Genomic DNA, 15,355 nt, shown 5'->3' on the forward strand with positions numbered 1-15,355 from the left:
CTTATTTATTCATTATTACAAATGGTATGTAGGCCTTTAGTGGCATTTACTTCTCCAGACAGCAATCACTTTTTGTGCTCAATCAGTGAACTCAATGTCAACCTTCCCGATGAAAATACTGGAACAAAAAACAAAATATTGGATGACCTTCACCAATACTTGGTAACACTTTATTTCTTCTTTAGATGGAATAATCTGCTTTATCACTGTGTGCTGAAATATGAAACACAGTACAGTGTTTACAGATAACTGTTTCCTGGAGTCAATTACGGGCGTTACCATGTGCTTTACAAAAGAAAAAAGACAAAGCATCAGTGGCCAAGTTATTAATTTTTTTTACACCCATGTCCAAGTTTAAAATCACATGACTTCCTATGTTATCTGCCAGGTGCTCATTTTCCAAGTTTAAAGGTCATGGAGAAGGAAAAGTGTATTAATGCTTCTGCTTAGCCATGTCTGTATCAAAATTACAAATGGGTAGTAACAAAAGTTAGGGGAATGGTAATTATGTAATTTTGTCTCTCAAGGCTGTTCCATATACATTTAATTTTAATTTAGAGATACAGCACAGTAACAGGCACTTTGAGCTACAAGCCTGTGCCAACCGATTATACCCATGTGACCATTTAATCCCTGCCAAGTCTTTACTATCCCCTCTGATCTTCCTCTCTCTGAGACAGTAGGCCCTCATCTTTGTCACTATTCGCCTGTCCCTGAAACTTAGCTCTTCAGCGGGACTGCACCAAAATAAATGTCCCACACGCCATCTCTGATCTCATCAATTTCAGTCATCTCCCTCATACAGCCCCAGCTATCCAACCCACACTGCCCGGTTCTATCTGCTCCTATACCAAATGTCCACAAACCCAATTGCCCCATTGTTTCCATGTGCTCCCGACTGATAACATCTTACCTCAACTCCGTTTTGTTTCCCGGTCTAGTCCCTCCCTACCTCTATCTGCAATACTGCATATGCCATCCATCACTTCAAAAACTTCCAGTTTGCAACTCGGCCACAGCTTCACCATGGATGTCTAATCTTTAGACACCTCCATCCCCCATACTGAAGGTGTGAAAGCCCTTTGTATATTTTTCAATAACTGACCCAAGCAGTCAGTCCCCCTCCACTTGGCAGAATTTGTTTTCACCCTCAATAACTTCTCATTTCACTTTCTCCAAGTCAAAGGGGTAGCCATAGGTACCCATAAGGGTCAAAGTTCAAATTTATTGTCAGCGTACATTCATGACACCACTGGCAACCCTGGGATTGTTTTTCTTGTGGGCCAGACTTATCGGTAATTGTAAACTGTATTGAAGAAGAAATAAATGTATACAAAAGAGAAATGTAAACAAACTTATTATGCAAATACAGAAAAAATAAATATTCAGTAATAAATAATGTGCAAAATAAATCCTTAAATAGGTATCTAATTGAGTCTGTTGTTGAGGAGTCTGATGGTGGAGGGATAGCAGTTGTTCCTGAACCTGGTGGTGAGTCTTGTGGCACCTATACCTCTTTCCTGATGGGAGCAAAGAGAAGAGAGCGTGTCCTAGATGGTGTGGACCTTGATAATTGCTGTTGCTCTCCGTCAGCAGTGTTCCATGTACTCGATGTTGGGAGAGTTTTGCCTGTGATGTACTGGGACGTGCTATGACCTTTTGTAGGGCTTTTAGCACAGAGGTATTGGTCCCCCCATACCAGGCTGTGATGCAGCCAGTCGGCACTCTCCACTTCACATCTGTAGAAGTTTGCCAAGGTTTCCGATGGCATGCAAACTTCTGAGGAAGTAGAGGGGCTGATGTGCTTTCTTCACGATGATGTTAGCAATGATGGGTCCAGGAAAGGTCCTCTAAGGTAGTAACTCATATAAATTTAAATTTGTTCACCTTCTCCACCTCTGACCCTCAATGATCACTGGATTGTGCACTGCTGGGTCTGCACTATCCCTGCCTTTTTGTTGTTTATATTGAACAATTAATGCTACAAGCCTACACAACAAGGCTCCTCAACTCAACTCTTCCTCTGATACATTGACAATTACATTAGTGCTGCCTTGTGTACCCATGTTAATCTTGTCCACTTTGCTGCTAATTTTCACGCAAACCTAAAATTTACTTGGTCCATCTCTGCCAATGCTCTCCCCTTTCACAATCTCTCTCTTTATCTTGGCAGACAAACTCTCGACAGACTCGTTACAGACTGGGGGATCACTTCATTGAGCACCTTCGCTCCGTCCATTACGATAACAGAGACTTCCCACTGGACAACCATTTCAATTCCACACCCATTCCCATGCAGATAAGTGTATATGTTGCCTCATGCACTGCCAAACCAAGGGCACCTGCAAAATGGAGGAACAACACCCAATTTTCCATCTGGGCATCTTCCAACCAGATGGCATTAACATCAACTTCTCTTGCTTCCATTCCCGTTTCTGTCTGTAATGGAAGATTCTAACCTGTTTTTTTAATTTGCAGCTCTGGGTTCTGCGAGGCTAAGAACCTGCTTGTTTTTAGAATCAGCAGACATAAGCTAAATTCCACCAAGGGACCAGAGATGCTGTTATCTGAAGAAAGGACATCTGTGTACCAAGAACATTTAATCTTCCTGCTTGTTTTGGTCACAGACTGTCAGAGGCCTAGCCTTGATGCAAAATAAACCATTGTATTCAAAGTGATAAGCTGAAAATTATGTTATTCGATAGAAGCCTAGCATGCTAGCTTGCTTGCTTATCTTTCTTGCTGTGCTGGGAATAGGTGCTTGGGTAAGCAGTTTTTGGGTAATATAAGTCATGGTCCCGCTGCTGAAATTTGAGACTTTCTGAGAGGTGGCAACATCTCTCAGCAAGAAGAAGAAGAACTTCTGGAGTCCAGCCAACGTCCTGGTCAGGGGAGGTGGAGAAGCTGCTATCGGCGCCCTGACAACCTACTACAAGTGTGCAGTCGTTGCCTCGCTTCGGCAGTTGGGACCAGTCCAAGCATTGATAAGTATAGTTGGGAAGGGCTTGCATATTGTAGTGTGAAATCAGCTTTTGAATTTGTAATAAACATTTGTATAATCTGAACTGCTCTTGGTGTCTGTGTCTATTTTCTTTCTGTAGCTCAAACACTGTGACCAATCTAAAACAAACAAAATGAGAGGTATAAGTTTACCCAAGACACTGTCTCTTTCCCTATCCCCCCTGTTTCCTTTCCTCCAGTTACCCACCCCTTCCCTCTCCATTAAGAGAGTACCCCCTCCCTATCACATCTCAGCTCTTTCCTCCTGCCCTCCTATCCTTATCCAACTATGAACTCTTATCTGTTCCTCCCCACCTCAACAGATCTTGATATTAAGATGCCTGCCTGCTTCTGCTCATATCTTAACAGAATGGCTCAGGACCGAAACATTGGTTACATATCTTTACCTCCTAAGGGCAAAGTGTGACCTGCTAAGTTTCTTGGAACATATGAGAAACCCAAAGCACCCAGACGAAACCCATGGGGACACAGGGAGAACGTACAAACTTCTTACAGACAGTGCCACCCTGATCTTGAATTCTCTGTGACCTGATTATCCCTCACTCTGTCATAGATACAAAATAAATATGAAGAATGCTTCAAAGTATCTAGAAGAAATTCCAATTTTAATACCATAAAAGAGAAGAGCAGAAATAGACTATTCAGCCCATTGAGTTTTCCCTGCCATTCAATTATGAGCTGATCCATTTTCCCACTCAGCCCACTGCCTGGCCTTCTCCCTTGTTTTCACTTGTTCAGTACCTCACTCAAATTTTTAGACTTTTATTTCCATGGATTCAGAGGTATTCACCCAGAGAGAATATTTTTTATATACTCTACGCGTTCCACTTGGTTTTTGAAAACTTTGTTCAAATGATTTCTAATGATAATTTCCACCTTATAACCTAACCTTTGCTCTTCAAGTTTTTTTCTGGCAAATGTACACTGCATTTCCTTCGAGGTCAATTGTGCTGGAGGGACTCATCGGGACAGGCAGCATCCAGAGACAGAAATGATCAGTCAATGTTCTGAGTTGGGATTCTTTATCAAAACTGAAGTAGAAGAGTGATTCCAAAGGAAGTGAGGGGGTGGGTGGGGGGGGGGGGGGGGGAGGGGGAACAAAGCTGATGAAGTGCCAAGAAGTGATTGGATATTGCACAGAGGGCAGGAGAAGTGAAGAGCCACGTGGAAGGAAAAAAGCACAGGGGGGGGGGGGTGGTGAAGATGTATGACAAATAAGAATGGAATAGGTAAAGATGAGATTGAAACAATGAAACCAGATAATTGTGGATAGAACCTAAAATTGGAAGAAATGATGTTCATGCCATTGGTTTTAAGGCTGTCCAGAAAAAAATATTATATGTTGTCCTTCAAGTTTGACTTTACCCTGGCAATGGAAGAGGCCAAGGACAAAGATGCCTATGTGAGTTTGGTGATGGAATTATAATAGCTATCAACTGGGAGTAGCTCTAAAGGTTGTCATAGCCCAAGGGTGGTAGTGGGGATGAGCTCCCACTGCTACACAAATTCTCTTCATGGTGTGCATCTCAAACAGCCTCTGACAACCAAGTCCATCTCCTGGCCTTCATGTTGGGCATAGATCTTATGCCCGGTGGAGCTGTTCTCACGGACAGAAGATGGGGCTGTTGTGTGTGGAGGAAATGTGGCCTCCCTGCCTGTCTGGAATGAGTGTATTGTGAGCGGCCACATGTCCTCCCTGTCTGAAATTTATTTGGAGGTCACATCACTTGTCAATCAAGTTTGGACTCTGGCCACCCATTAGTTCACACCTTGCATTGGGTTATTTAAATCAGCTAGGGTCATTACTGGCTAGAGGCACAGATTAGAACAGTATAAAACATTGATGCATAGCACATTTCTCTCTCTGTCTCGTTGTCCAAGCCCTGGACACCGCTCAACACCAGATCTCTACTGTGGACATCGCTGGAAGTCTCGCGGGTAAGGTGTGCACTACGCTGAAGCTGAGCAGTAGTATTGCAATAGATCAATACTTGCAGGGAACCACAACCCCGTTGGTACAGGAAACCGGGTGTATGAAGGGATTCCCCTGTTTGTAATGAGTGAGTCGAGTATTGGTTTACCGTTGTTGGAGTCCAACCAAAGACTGAGGTGAATGTCTATATTGTCACTTAGTGAAATAGTGATCGAGTACCGATTAACATTCTCCCCCGTTTGTCTCCTGTGTATTAATAAAATTTACGTGTGATTTTAACACTTGTGTCCAGACTCGTCTCTCTGTGAACTCACTGAACCTGATACTCTTCCAAACATGACAGGGGTGAAGGCAGGTCACTGGCGCCTTGAAACCAGTTGCTCCAGGTAGATGGGGCTCATTAACCACAAATGGTAACTCATTGAGGAGAGGGAAAACTCTGATTTCAAACCTCTGCTGCTTTGTAACTGTACCCACTCATGGGAAAGGTTTTGGGAGTAAACCTTAAGGAAAAATCCAAAGTTGGAATCCAAAAGGTGGCTGACTACAGTCATTTTTATATTTGCATTATTATACAACACATTCTGCATACAGATAGCTTGTTTTAATCCCATTTTCACCTCTTTGCCTCCAACAACAGCACATAACTTAATCAACACCCTCAATCTAATATGTTAATTTTTGCCAATAATTAAAATGGAATGGAAAAACACCTTCATATCACTATAAAACATAGGAGCAGAAATAGGCTATTCATCCCAATGAGTCCGCACCACCATTTAATCATGAATGGAACCATTTCCCTACTCAGTCCCACTATCCAGCCTTATCCCCAGGACCCTGGCTAATCAAGAACCTATCAATCTTTGCCTTAAATACACTCAGTGACCTGGCCTCCACAATCGCCTGTGGCAACAAATCCTGAAGTTCTGCACTCTTGTCCTAGACTCTCCCATCATGGAAACAACCTTTCTACATCTACTCTTTCAATACCTTTTAACATTCAAAATGCTTCAATGAGATCCTCCATTCTCCTAAATTCCAACAAGTACAGGCCAAGAGCTGTCAAATGCTCCTCATATGATGACCCTTTCATTCCAGGAATCATCCTTTTGAACCTCAGCTGAACCCTCTCCAATGTCACCATATCCTTTCTTAAATGAGGAGGCCAAAACTACTCCTGAATTCTGAGCGAGGTCTCACCAGTGCCTCATAAAGCCTCATGTGCTTCTTTTAGCTCCTGCTATTTCCAAGCCCACATTCAATTATATCATGTTAGCATTATCCCAAGGCCTCACTATCAGAGATTTACAGTTTAAGTAGGGAAGACTGCAAGTTGATAAATGTGTTTTAAGAAAGAAACAAGTCAAGAATCAAAGGCAAGTCAGGATTCATATATGGGAAGTAAAACTCAAATATCCAATTTGATGGGTCAAAAAAGGAATCCAATTGCATAGTCTGTTGAAATGATAGTGAACAGAGTACCCAAAACTTTCTGAACTGATGTCACATGGTTGTCATGGATTAAATGCAATGGAAAGGAGATACTATTAAAAGATAGATGTCAATACTGGAAAACTGGGATAATGTTGATTTTGGGCATTATTATTTGAAGAATTAAAATGGAGTGAACAATCTTCATAATGATCTTGTGGTTTCTTTGTGTGATAGTAAGTTAAAAAAAACAAACTTCAGTTCTTTTTTTTAAAGAATGACCATTCATTCAGATCTACAATAACAATACCACCAAAATTATCTGTGGAGTTTTCCCATTTACATTATATTCAGTGCTGCTTTGAATAGCTTGAACTTAAATGCAAATGGAAAAAGTTCATTTCTACAGATCCAGCAGCCTCCCACTCCTCTGATAAAACCCCCTAGAGATTCAGTTCATTCTTCCAATACCCAAGATGCTTTTCTGGCCCAACACACAATATGTTTGGCTCTCAGTCAACTGTTTCCCTCAAACTTCTTTATTCACTCTCTCCACAACAATTACTGAACCATTGATGTGTAACAGAGAGCACAAAGTTCCTTGGTGTGCATATAAAGGATGACCTATCCTGGACTCCCAACACCTCCTCATTAGTCAGGAAGGTGCAGCAGCTCCTACACTTCCTAAGGAAGTTGAGGAGGACAAGGCTACTGGCCCCAATTTTGACAACAACATCCTGTCTGGCTGCATCATTGTTTGGAATTGCAGCTACAAAGCATTAACCAGAAGCCTATACAGTCTGTCAGAAGAGTTGAGAAGTTCATTAGGGTCTCCTTTTGCTCTATTTACTGGTAATGTTGTTTAAATAGGGCTAAAAGAATTAGAGGACCCTTTCCATCCAGGACACAGTATCTGTTATCCACTATCATGAGATAGAGGAGCATCGAAATCAGAACACCAGGCTTGGAAATAACTTCTTCCCACAGGCTGTGAGATTTATGAACAGTATCCTGGAACTGAATAAATCATCCCAAAATATTTATATATATTTATTTTACATTATATCTTCATGTGTATATTTGATAGTTATGTGCTGTATATTGTGCCTGAAAATGTGTGCACACTGTAGTTTGGAAGAATAATGTTTTATAGTCAGATGAGAATAAACTTGAATTTGAATTTTGTTTACATCTGTCAAGCACCTTTCAGCCTCCTTTGCTCCAAGTGAAATTAATGCGGCCTCTCCAGTCTTTGCTCATAATTGACACATTCTATCCCAGGCAACATCCTGGTCAATCTCTGCACATGCTCCAATGCAATCATGTGCTCTCTATAATATGGTAACCAGAAATGTGCACACTGCTCTGATATATAATATATATAACTTGCTGCAGCCAAACAGGTACTAATGCATAACTCAATAGTATGCATTAGTGATTCCCAAATTGGGTGCTGGCGCCCTCTTGTGAGTACTGAGGAAAAAGGGGTGTTCCACACCTTCTGTTTTATTATTATTCATTTTACTGCAAAGTTTAATGAAGAAGCTAGTGCAGTAATTTTCTGGCTAGACTCAGGGTGACAGTAGTGAGCAAAATAAACAGCGACAAGGCCTTCTCACAAGAGCTGGTCTCGGTTGCCACCATGTTGTACTGGCGTCATTAGCCCCCGCCCTCCCCGCTCAGCGTCACAATTGTTGTATGGTGGGGGGGTGGGGAGGGGGTGCTCAGCACATGGCCTGGACATCAAGGGGATGGCAGACCAAAAAAATTTGGGAACCACTGGTATACAGTGTTACCCTGGTGAAGAAAGATAATAAAAGTAAAGAGAGATGAATAATAAATATTTAGTTTCAGTTAGTACGAGAAATAATGCAGACAGGTCGTTCTGTGGTGTCAGAGTAATTTATGATTAAGGTTGTAGGAGAGGTTCAAGAGACCTTACAAAAGTTTTATGTAGTTTCTCTTCCCTGCTCTAATTAAAACAATTATCCTGTATTTCTTTTTCACCCTCTTCATCTGAGCTGCTGTCTTAGGTTCTAACATTCATTCCTGTGTCCAAAATGCATTTCTCTTCACAAAATAGTGTTGTTTCCAGATATTGTAATTGATTTAGATTTTGTAAAGAAAATCAGCCAAGATAAAGTGCACCTTATCGGTGCATTTTTCTGTGGAACTGGTTGGGAAATTTATTGATATTTGAGAAATAACCTTTCCAAATATTATTGATTTTTTTCAATAATTATTTAAGGGCTTCCAGTAGGGAAATAGAAATGTTTTAACCTACATTTAAATTTCGACCCATTATCCAAGACTCTCAATCGTGAGCAGCAGGTCACCCAAGCATGCTTATTCTGGATAAGAGAGGAGAGAGGGGGCGCAATGTATCCATTTTTATAGATTTGTCAAGAGTTCACAGGCAGCTGATCGATTATACTAGTGGCGAGGCTAGGAATGCAGCTGCCTCACAGCTCCATTGCTGACCAATGCTGACCCCCAGTGCTGTCTGTGTGGAGTTTGTACATTTGCCCTGGGACTGCATGCGTTTCCTCTGGGTTCTTCCCATTATCCCAATGATATGCAGATTAGTAGGCTAAATAGCCCTGTAAAGGATCCTGTGTGCAGGTGAATGGTAAAAACTCGGGGAAAATAAAGGATTAGTGGAGATGGATGATTCTTGGTTGGCACAGAGTTGGTGCGCGGTTGTGGGTGGTGACAAATGCCAACTTGGTTGGCTGTTTCCATGCTATTCAACTGTTCCAGGAGGTTTCTGAGGACATCATCTAACAAAGGTGCCCCTACCCTATTAAACACCTTGTATGAATTCACCAGGGGAAATGATGCCTTTTATGGGTACCTTGCTACAGTTTCTCCCAACCATCCAATCCTGGTCTGGAACAATTAGCCAGTTAACCAGGCAGAACTGCAGGAGAGAGGCTGGAAGATAAAGCACTCTCCTCACCTCCTACAGACACAAGAAAGTGCACTCTTCTAAATTTCCTTCACCAGAATCTTAACTGCTACATCTGAGAATCTGTATACTTTTTCTCTGCCCTGAGGTATTCAATTGTGTAAGAGCCAACGTGCCTTCAACAGAAGTATGTGGGTAGAAGCTTTTACTACTGCTCCACAATCGCCTTCCAAAAGCACTCAGGTACTAAACTAAGATATCTGCTGCAGCAATCCCAGACATGTTTCAATTGTGATTATCATTACATTTTGTCCAAAACCAGAACCAATACATGAGTTCAGTACCTGTTTTCATTGGCCTAAATAACCTCCAGCTTTCAGTCCTATGCAGCTTCATGAAATTTTTGTTGCAATTCCTTAAAAATCTAATTATAGATGTTGCCACTATAACATTTCACGATTTCCAACTGTAAGACCATACCTATTCATCTCTGTTTAATGAAAATAAAAGGTCATCTGAAAGCTCAACAAAAGCTATATTAATTTCAAGAATTAAGTTTTCCTATAAAGAGAACCTAATGCAATATTTGAAATATATTGAATTACATTTATTGAAGCCTTGGTTCTAAATATTTAAACACTCTTAGACACTTTATGTTATTGACCTAGAAATCAAGAGTTCACCCTTCTTCCATGTTAACAGACCTCATTTACATTTAGTTCACTTATGGGATATCTGTGAAAAGACGTGGCAGTGTTTATTTGCCATTGCTATTTTCCCTGGAACTGAGTGGATTGCTTGGTCATCTAAAAGTTGCTACTTTTCTATGGGCCTGGCATCACATAAAAACCACAACAGTAAGAATGAGAGAATTTTCTTAAAAAAACGTGGGTTCAAATAAGAACTTAGTACTTTCATGTTATTATTATAAATTACAACTTCCAATTCCAGATTTTATTGATTTGTCCATCCCTGTGGATCATCAGATGCTATTGTATTTGCCTCAGATATAATTTTTCATTCTATATCAAAGAGCAACATACAATAGGCTTTAACATTAGTCACTGTCGAATGAAGAGACACACTTTGACTGTGATAGTTTTTAATGCTTAATTCTTTGATTTGCACAGGCAGCTATTAAGTCATAGATATCATGTGTCCATGGGACACCAGTCCCCAGAGGGTTTGACAGGACTACTATGCTTACATGGTTTTTTTGTGCATTGTGAATGTTGCATGCATTTGTCAGGACAGCAGTGGAAAATAAATTTATCAAAATAGATTCTTCCCACCGAGTCCCCTCCTCCTACTGTTCTTGTCTGCCCACCATCCCCACTTATCACCAGATTCCCTGCCTTAATAATTTCTGAATGTTTAAAATGACTGAAATTCAAGTCAACTAATCACTTTTTAAAAAGTATTTGCTGATTTGCAATAAATGGGCTACTTTAACCATTTTCCGGTCACATCCAGCGGAAACACCTTATGCCACTGATCCTTGCTGCTGACCAACTAGAAAGTATCACATTTACCTGTGTCGATTCCTGAAGCCAGCTTGTTGGACAATTGCAGGACAAGAAAAACAATGAAGTTTACAGCATGGCAGAATCTTCCACTTACAGATCCTGTTGCATGGGAATGGATGGTAGGGGTCAGAACAATGCTTGGATGAAACCTGTGGGGGGGAGGGGGGGGCGATCGCTCAGTTATACCTGTCTTAGCAGGTTGCCAACCTCTTTGACTATTTCGGAATGGAAAACATTCAGAAATTATTCAATAAACTCATTAAAAATTAAAATCAAAAAATTGAAAAATTAATGCAGAATATTTAAGTAATCAATTAAAGGAAAGTTCATGAAAACCTACCTAAGTACATCACAGCTCCTTATCTTTCAAATGAATTGAGAAACTGTTCTGGACCATTGTCTACATTCACCAAAAGAGTGCAGGTAGGAAAATGTTGGCAAACTACTGGGATTTTACACACACAAGGCATGTGAAATTGCTGGAAAATTGGGTGCTTCAGTTGTTATGGATAAAATCCATGAAACTATTCATGGTGCCACCCAAGATTCATTATTATTTATAATACAGGTAGCACTGTTAGCGCAATGGTCTTACAGTGCTAGCAACCGGCGATCAAATCCAGTGCTGCTATAAGGAATTTGTATGTTCTCCCCATGTTTCTTCTGGTTTCTTCCCACCATTCAAAACGTACCAGGGGTTTTAGGTTAATTGGGTATTAATTGGGCAGCACTGGCTCCCGGGACTGAAAGGGCCTGTTATCGTGCTACATGTCTAAAATTTAAATATTTAACATTTACTATCTTGAACATGGTTTCATTGCCCAATAAAGATAACTAGCTTCAAATCAGCCAAAGTATCCCGGTAAACGTATTGTGTTCTGTGATGGTGTTTGTGATGAGAGACCACAATATCAGTGCAGGAAATAAAACACACAGAGCAGAGCTGACACTCATCATTTTTATTGTCTGCAGCAGTAAGTGGTTTGCAAGCTTCAACGTCATGATTTCTGTTCGAGAACAAATCTTGAGAACACATTTGACTGAGAAGTATGGCAATTCATATATTTCACATAATGTACTATTGGTTGATTTGTGAGAAGCCATGCAATGTGTTTCACTTCACCCTATGGACAATGGCTCGAATAGCCATGGAAAACAAATTGAGTAAGGACAGCTGTGACCATAGCGATTGAACTCTGAAAAGTCATCGTCTTCTGAATAAAAAAATGTTGGCATTACAATAGAGCATGAGCAATTATTCATTACAAATAAAAACATATCGTCAGATGCAGCAACAAAGCTCAAAACAAGTAAGAGACCTGGATCTGACAGCAGCTGAGAAATGAAGACTCCTAACATATCTTCCATCTCGGGGCCTGCTCTTCAGAAAATTAGTATTTGGTACATTGGTGTACATACAACTGAGAATATTGACAAATTAGAATATTTTAAAAGGAACAAAAGATAGTGTTGAAGAACCTTTAGGTTTTACCCAACTGATCCAATGTGTTTAGCACACCCACATATAAATAGGGCTCTGTGGGCAGAGCTGTGCACATCTGCACTGTAAACTGCTTTTCCAACATTACAATTAACGTCACATTACACAGAAAGAGACAGGAACTCTCTGAAAACAGGTGAGCTTCGGTTTCCAAGGGTACCGGTTTTGACTTTCCTTCATTCATGGACGGCACATCAGAAACAAATAAGTGTTCTACATTTTCCACAGACCACAGTCGTCTAAAATTGTATTTTCAATACAATCCAACCGTGGTATAAATAATGGGGGGACTGAAGGATTCATGCCTCACTGCCATGGTGACGCATGCAGAATGGACTTCAGAGATCCATAATACTACCAGCTGTACAGAAGGGTGATTACCCAGCTACTGGGGGTCATTTCTAAATATCAAAATCAAGGACAAAAATACATATGTATCAATTTCTTTAGTTACCAACATCAATTGTTTTGAAAAGTGAAAGTTACTGGCAATTTGGCTCAAGTTAAAAGAAGTTAAAACGTGTCATCGATCAAAGTTACTTCAAAAGAACTGGTCAATTTTCAGTGTACAGTTCAGAAACGATTGTTCAACTCCATCTCTCTCTGTTTCAGGTGCTCTCAAGTCCTTCATTGTTCATAGAAAAGCAACAACGCATTGGATTACAATCACTTTTCGTGATTTATAGATTGTACTTCTCTCAAAAAGTTATTTTCTTACAAAATTAGACTTTTCCTCTACACAACAGAGCAGAACCATGAAAGGTTAGTGTATGTACAGAATTTAATTATAAATAGTAGTAATTCTCTGATGTTATTGGCAAGGCTACAAAATGTTTTCTTATTGCTTTTAAAATATCTTTTATGCAGAAACATTTTGCTCTGCTGTCTTCCTTCACAGGATCCTTTTACAAAAGAATTTCAAATATCACTTTTCAAAAGCTTTCTCTCACTCTCCATGGGAATTTTCAAGTTTAGTGCTGTTGCAGACTTGCATTTAGTTACCTTCCCACAACTGTATTAGCCATTGTTTGTTTACAAATATGGACGATGATATAGCATTTTAAATATGCTTTCTTCTATAATCCATGTTAATTGAGTGTTCACTATTGAAACCTGAAAAATAAATCCCTTATTTTCTTTTTAAAGGGACGAGGTAAATGTTTTCAGTGAGGTGTCAGGCTGGAGGGTGAGGGAGCCGTCCTTTGTGATACAAAGTCAGCAGGTAGGCTTTCCAACAAACATTTGAGCTGCTCCTCCCCCAGCTTGATCTTGTCATCTAGCTCCCGCTGCTCCATCAGCAGGGCTGCCTTCATCTTCACAAAGTGCTGGTAGTCTTCGAGTTGCTCTGCTGTCAAGTAGTTCTCCAGGATATCTAGGACCACCCGTGATCTACGATCCAGATTCTCCTTCAGTTCCTTTGCGTCTTCATGTTGACTGGCCAGAAGTCTCCGCTTTTCATTCAACAGATTCTGAAAAACAAGACACAATGTAGTTTCAATACCAAGATACTAAAGACTCAAATTAAGGAATTTCTCTTTGGCCCATCTTATCCATGCCGACCAACATGGCATTCTGGGTGAATCCCATTTCACTACATTTGGGATATATCCTTCTACACACTTTCCTGTCCATATATTTGTTCAAACACCTTTTGAATGTTGTAATTTTATCCACTTTTATAGCTTCCTTTGTCACCTCGTTCTAGATCCAGACAACCCTCTGAGTGAAAAGACTGCCACCCAGATCAATCTTAAATCTCTCACCTAAACCTACGTCCTCCAGTTCTACAATCATCTATCCATTGGTAAAAAAGGCTGTGACCATTCACTTTATCAATTAAAACGAGAATTTTTTTCTAAAGTGCTTCCACTTGTCCAATTTTCTCCACTTGTTTTTGCTTCCAGTGGTTGAAATCTCTGGACACAGTTTTGACCTTCATTAGTTTGTCAACATGGCCCTTGTCATAGTGCAGTGGCCACAAAGGGACATCAGGGACTGTGCCAATACCATGGTTAACCAACAGCTATACACTTTCAATCTGTCAATGGTTGACAACATAGGAAAAAGCAAGCCTCTAAATTATTTGGGTTGAGACTACCTGCACTCTATGCATATTGCCATGGTGGAAGACAAGCTACTGTGCTGTTCTATGTACTTTAGGAATCTAATGTTCTTCATGTCTCACTCTTCCCACCATATCTTCCTTCCAAAAACTGGCTTTCAAAGCTACTGATATTTATAGAGACACAAGAGACTGCAGATACTAGAATCTGGAGTAAAAAAAAATAGAACATTATAGCACAGAAACAGGCTCTTCATCCCATCTCATCCCTGCCAAACTATTTATTCTGCCTCATTCCATTGACCTGCCACTGGACCAGAGCCCAACCAATCCTCCCATCCGTGTAATTATCCAATCTTCTCTTAAATGTCAAAAATCAAACCTGGATCCACCTCTTCACTGGCAGCTTGTTCCACAATCTCACCAGCCTTTGATTGAAGAAGTTCTCCTGAATGTTCCCTTTAAACCTTTCACCCTCAACCCATCCAGTTCTTATCCCATCCAGCCTCAATGGAAATAGTCTGTTAGCATTAACCCTATCTATACCAGTCATAATTTTATATTAAAATCTCCCTCATTCTCTGATGCACCAGAGAACAAAATCCTAAACAATTCAACCCTTTCCCTGAAAAGGCTTAAAGAAAGAAGGTGCCTGGTATCATTATGTTCTGTATTAATGGTTTAATAAGGTCCAAACTCTCATGATTAATGTTATTCCATGATTAATGATTTTTCGCTGATACTCCCTTACCAACTATTTCTAAATTTAGTACTTCTGGTCAATATCATGGTATATGTTACCACAGCCCACAGGTTAAAACCTTTAAACCCTGAGACAGATATATTTTACATTTTAATCAGTCCATCATGAAAATCAAACTCCCCTCCACAGACTCCAACTTCACCATGCTGCCTCAGGAAAGCGCCAACATGTTAAAGAACACACTCCACACTGGTCCTACTCTTTCTC

At 40.3% G+C, this 15,355-nt stretch overlaps 1 protein-coding gene across 1 annotated transcript in view; it reads right to left on the minus strand.

Moving 5' to 3' along the window:
- Nucleotides 1-11,766: 11,766 nt before the first annotated feature.
- shroom3 (shroom family member 3) overlaps nt 11,767-15,355 on the minus strand; it is a 264,226-nt gene continuing 260,637 nt past the window's right edge. The window contains exon 10 of the mRNA XM_069925478.1: nt 11,767-13,792. Coding sequence (XP_069781579.1) covers nt 13,487-13,792 — 306 coding nt within the window. The 3' untranslated portion in view covers nt 11,767-13,486. The remainder of the gene's footprint in view (nt 13,793-15,355) is intronic.

The sequence above is a fragment of the Narcine bancroftii genome, chromosome 3 (assembly GCF_036971445.1).
Source record: "Narcine bancroftii isolate sNarBan1 chromosome 3, sNarBan1.hap1, whole genome shotgun sequence".
NCBI classification, from domain to species: Eukaryota; Metazoa; Chordata; class Chondrichthyes; order Torpediniformes; family Narcinidae; genus Narcine; species Narcine bancroftii.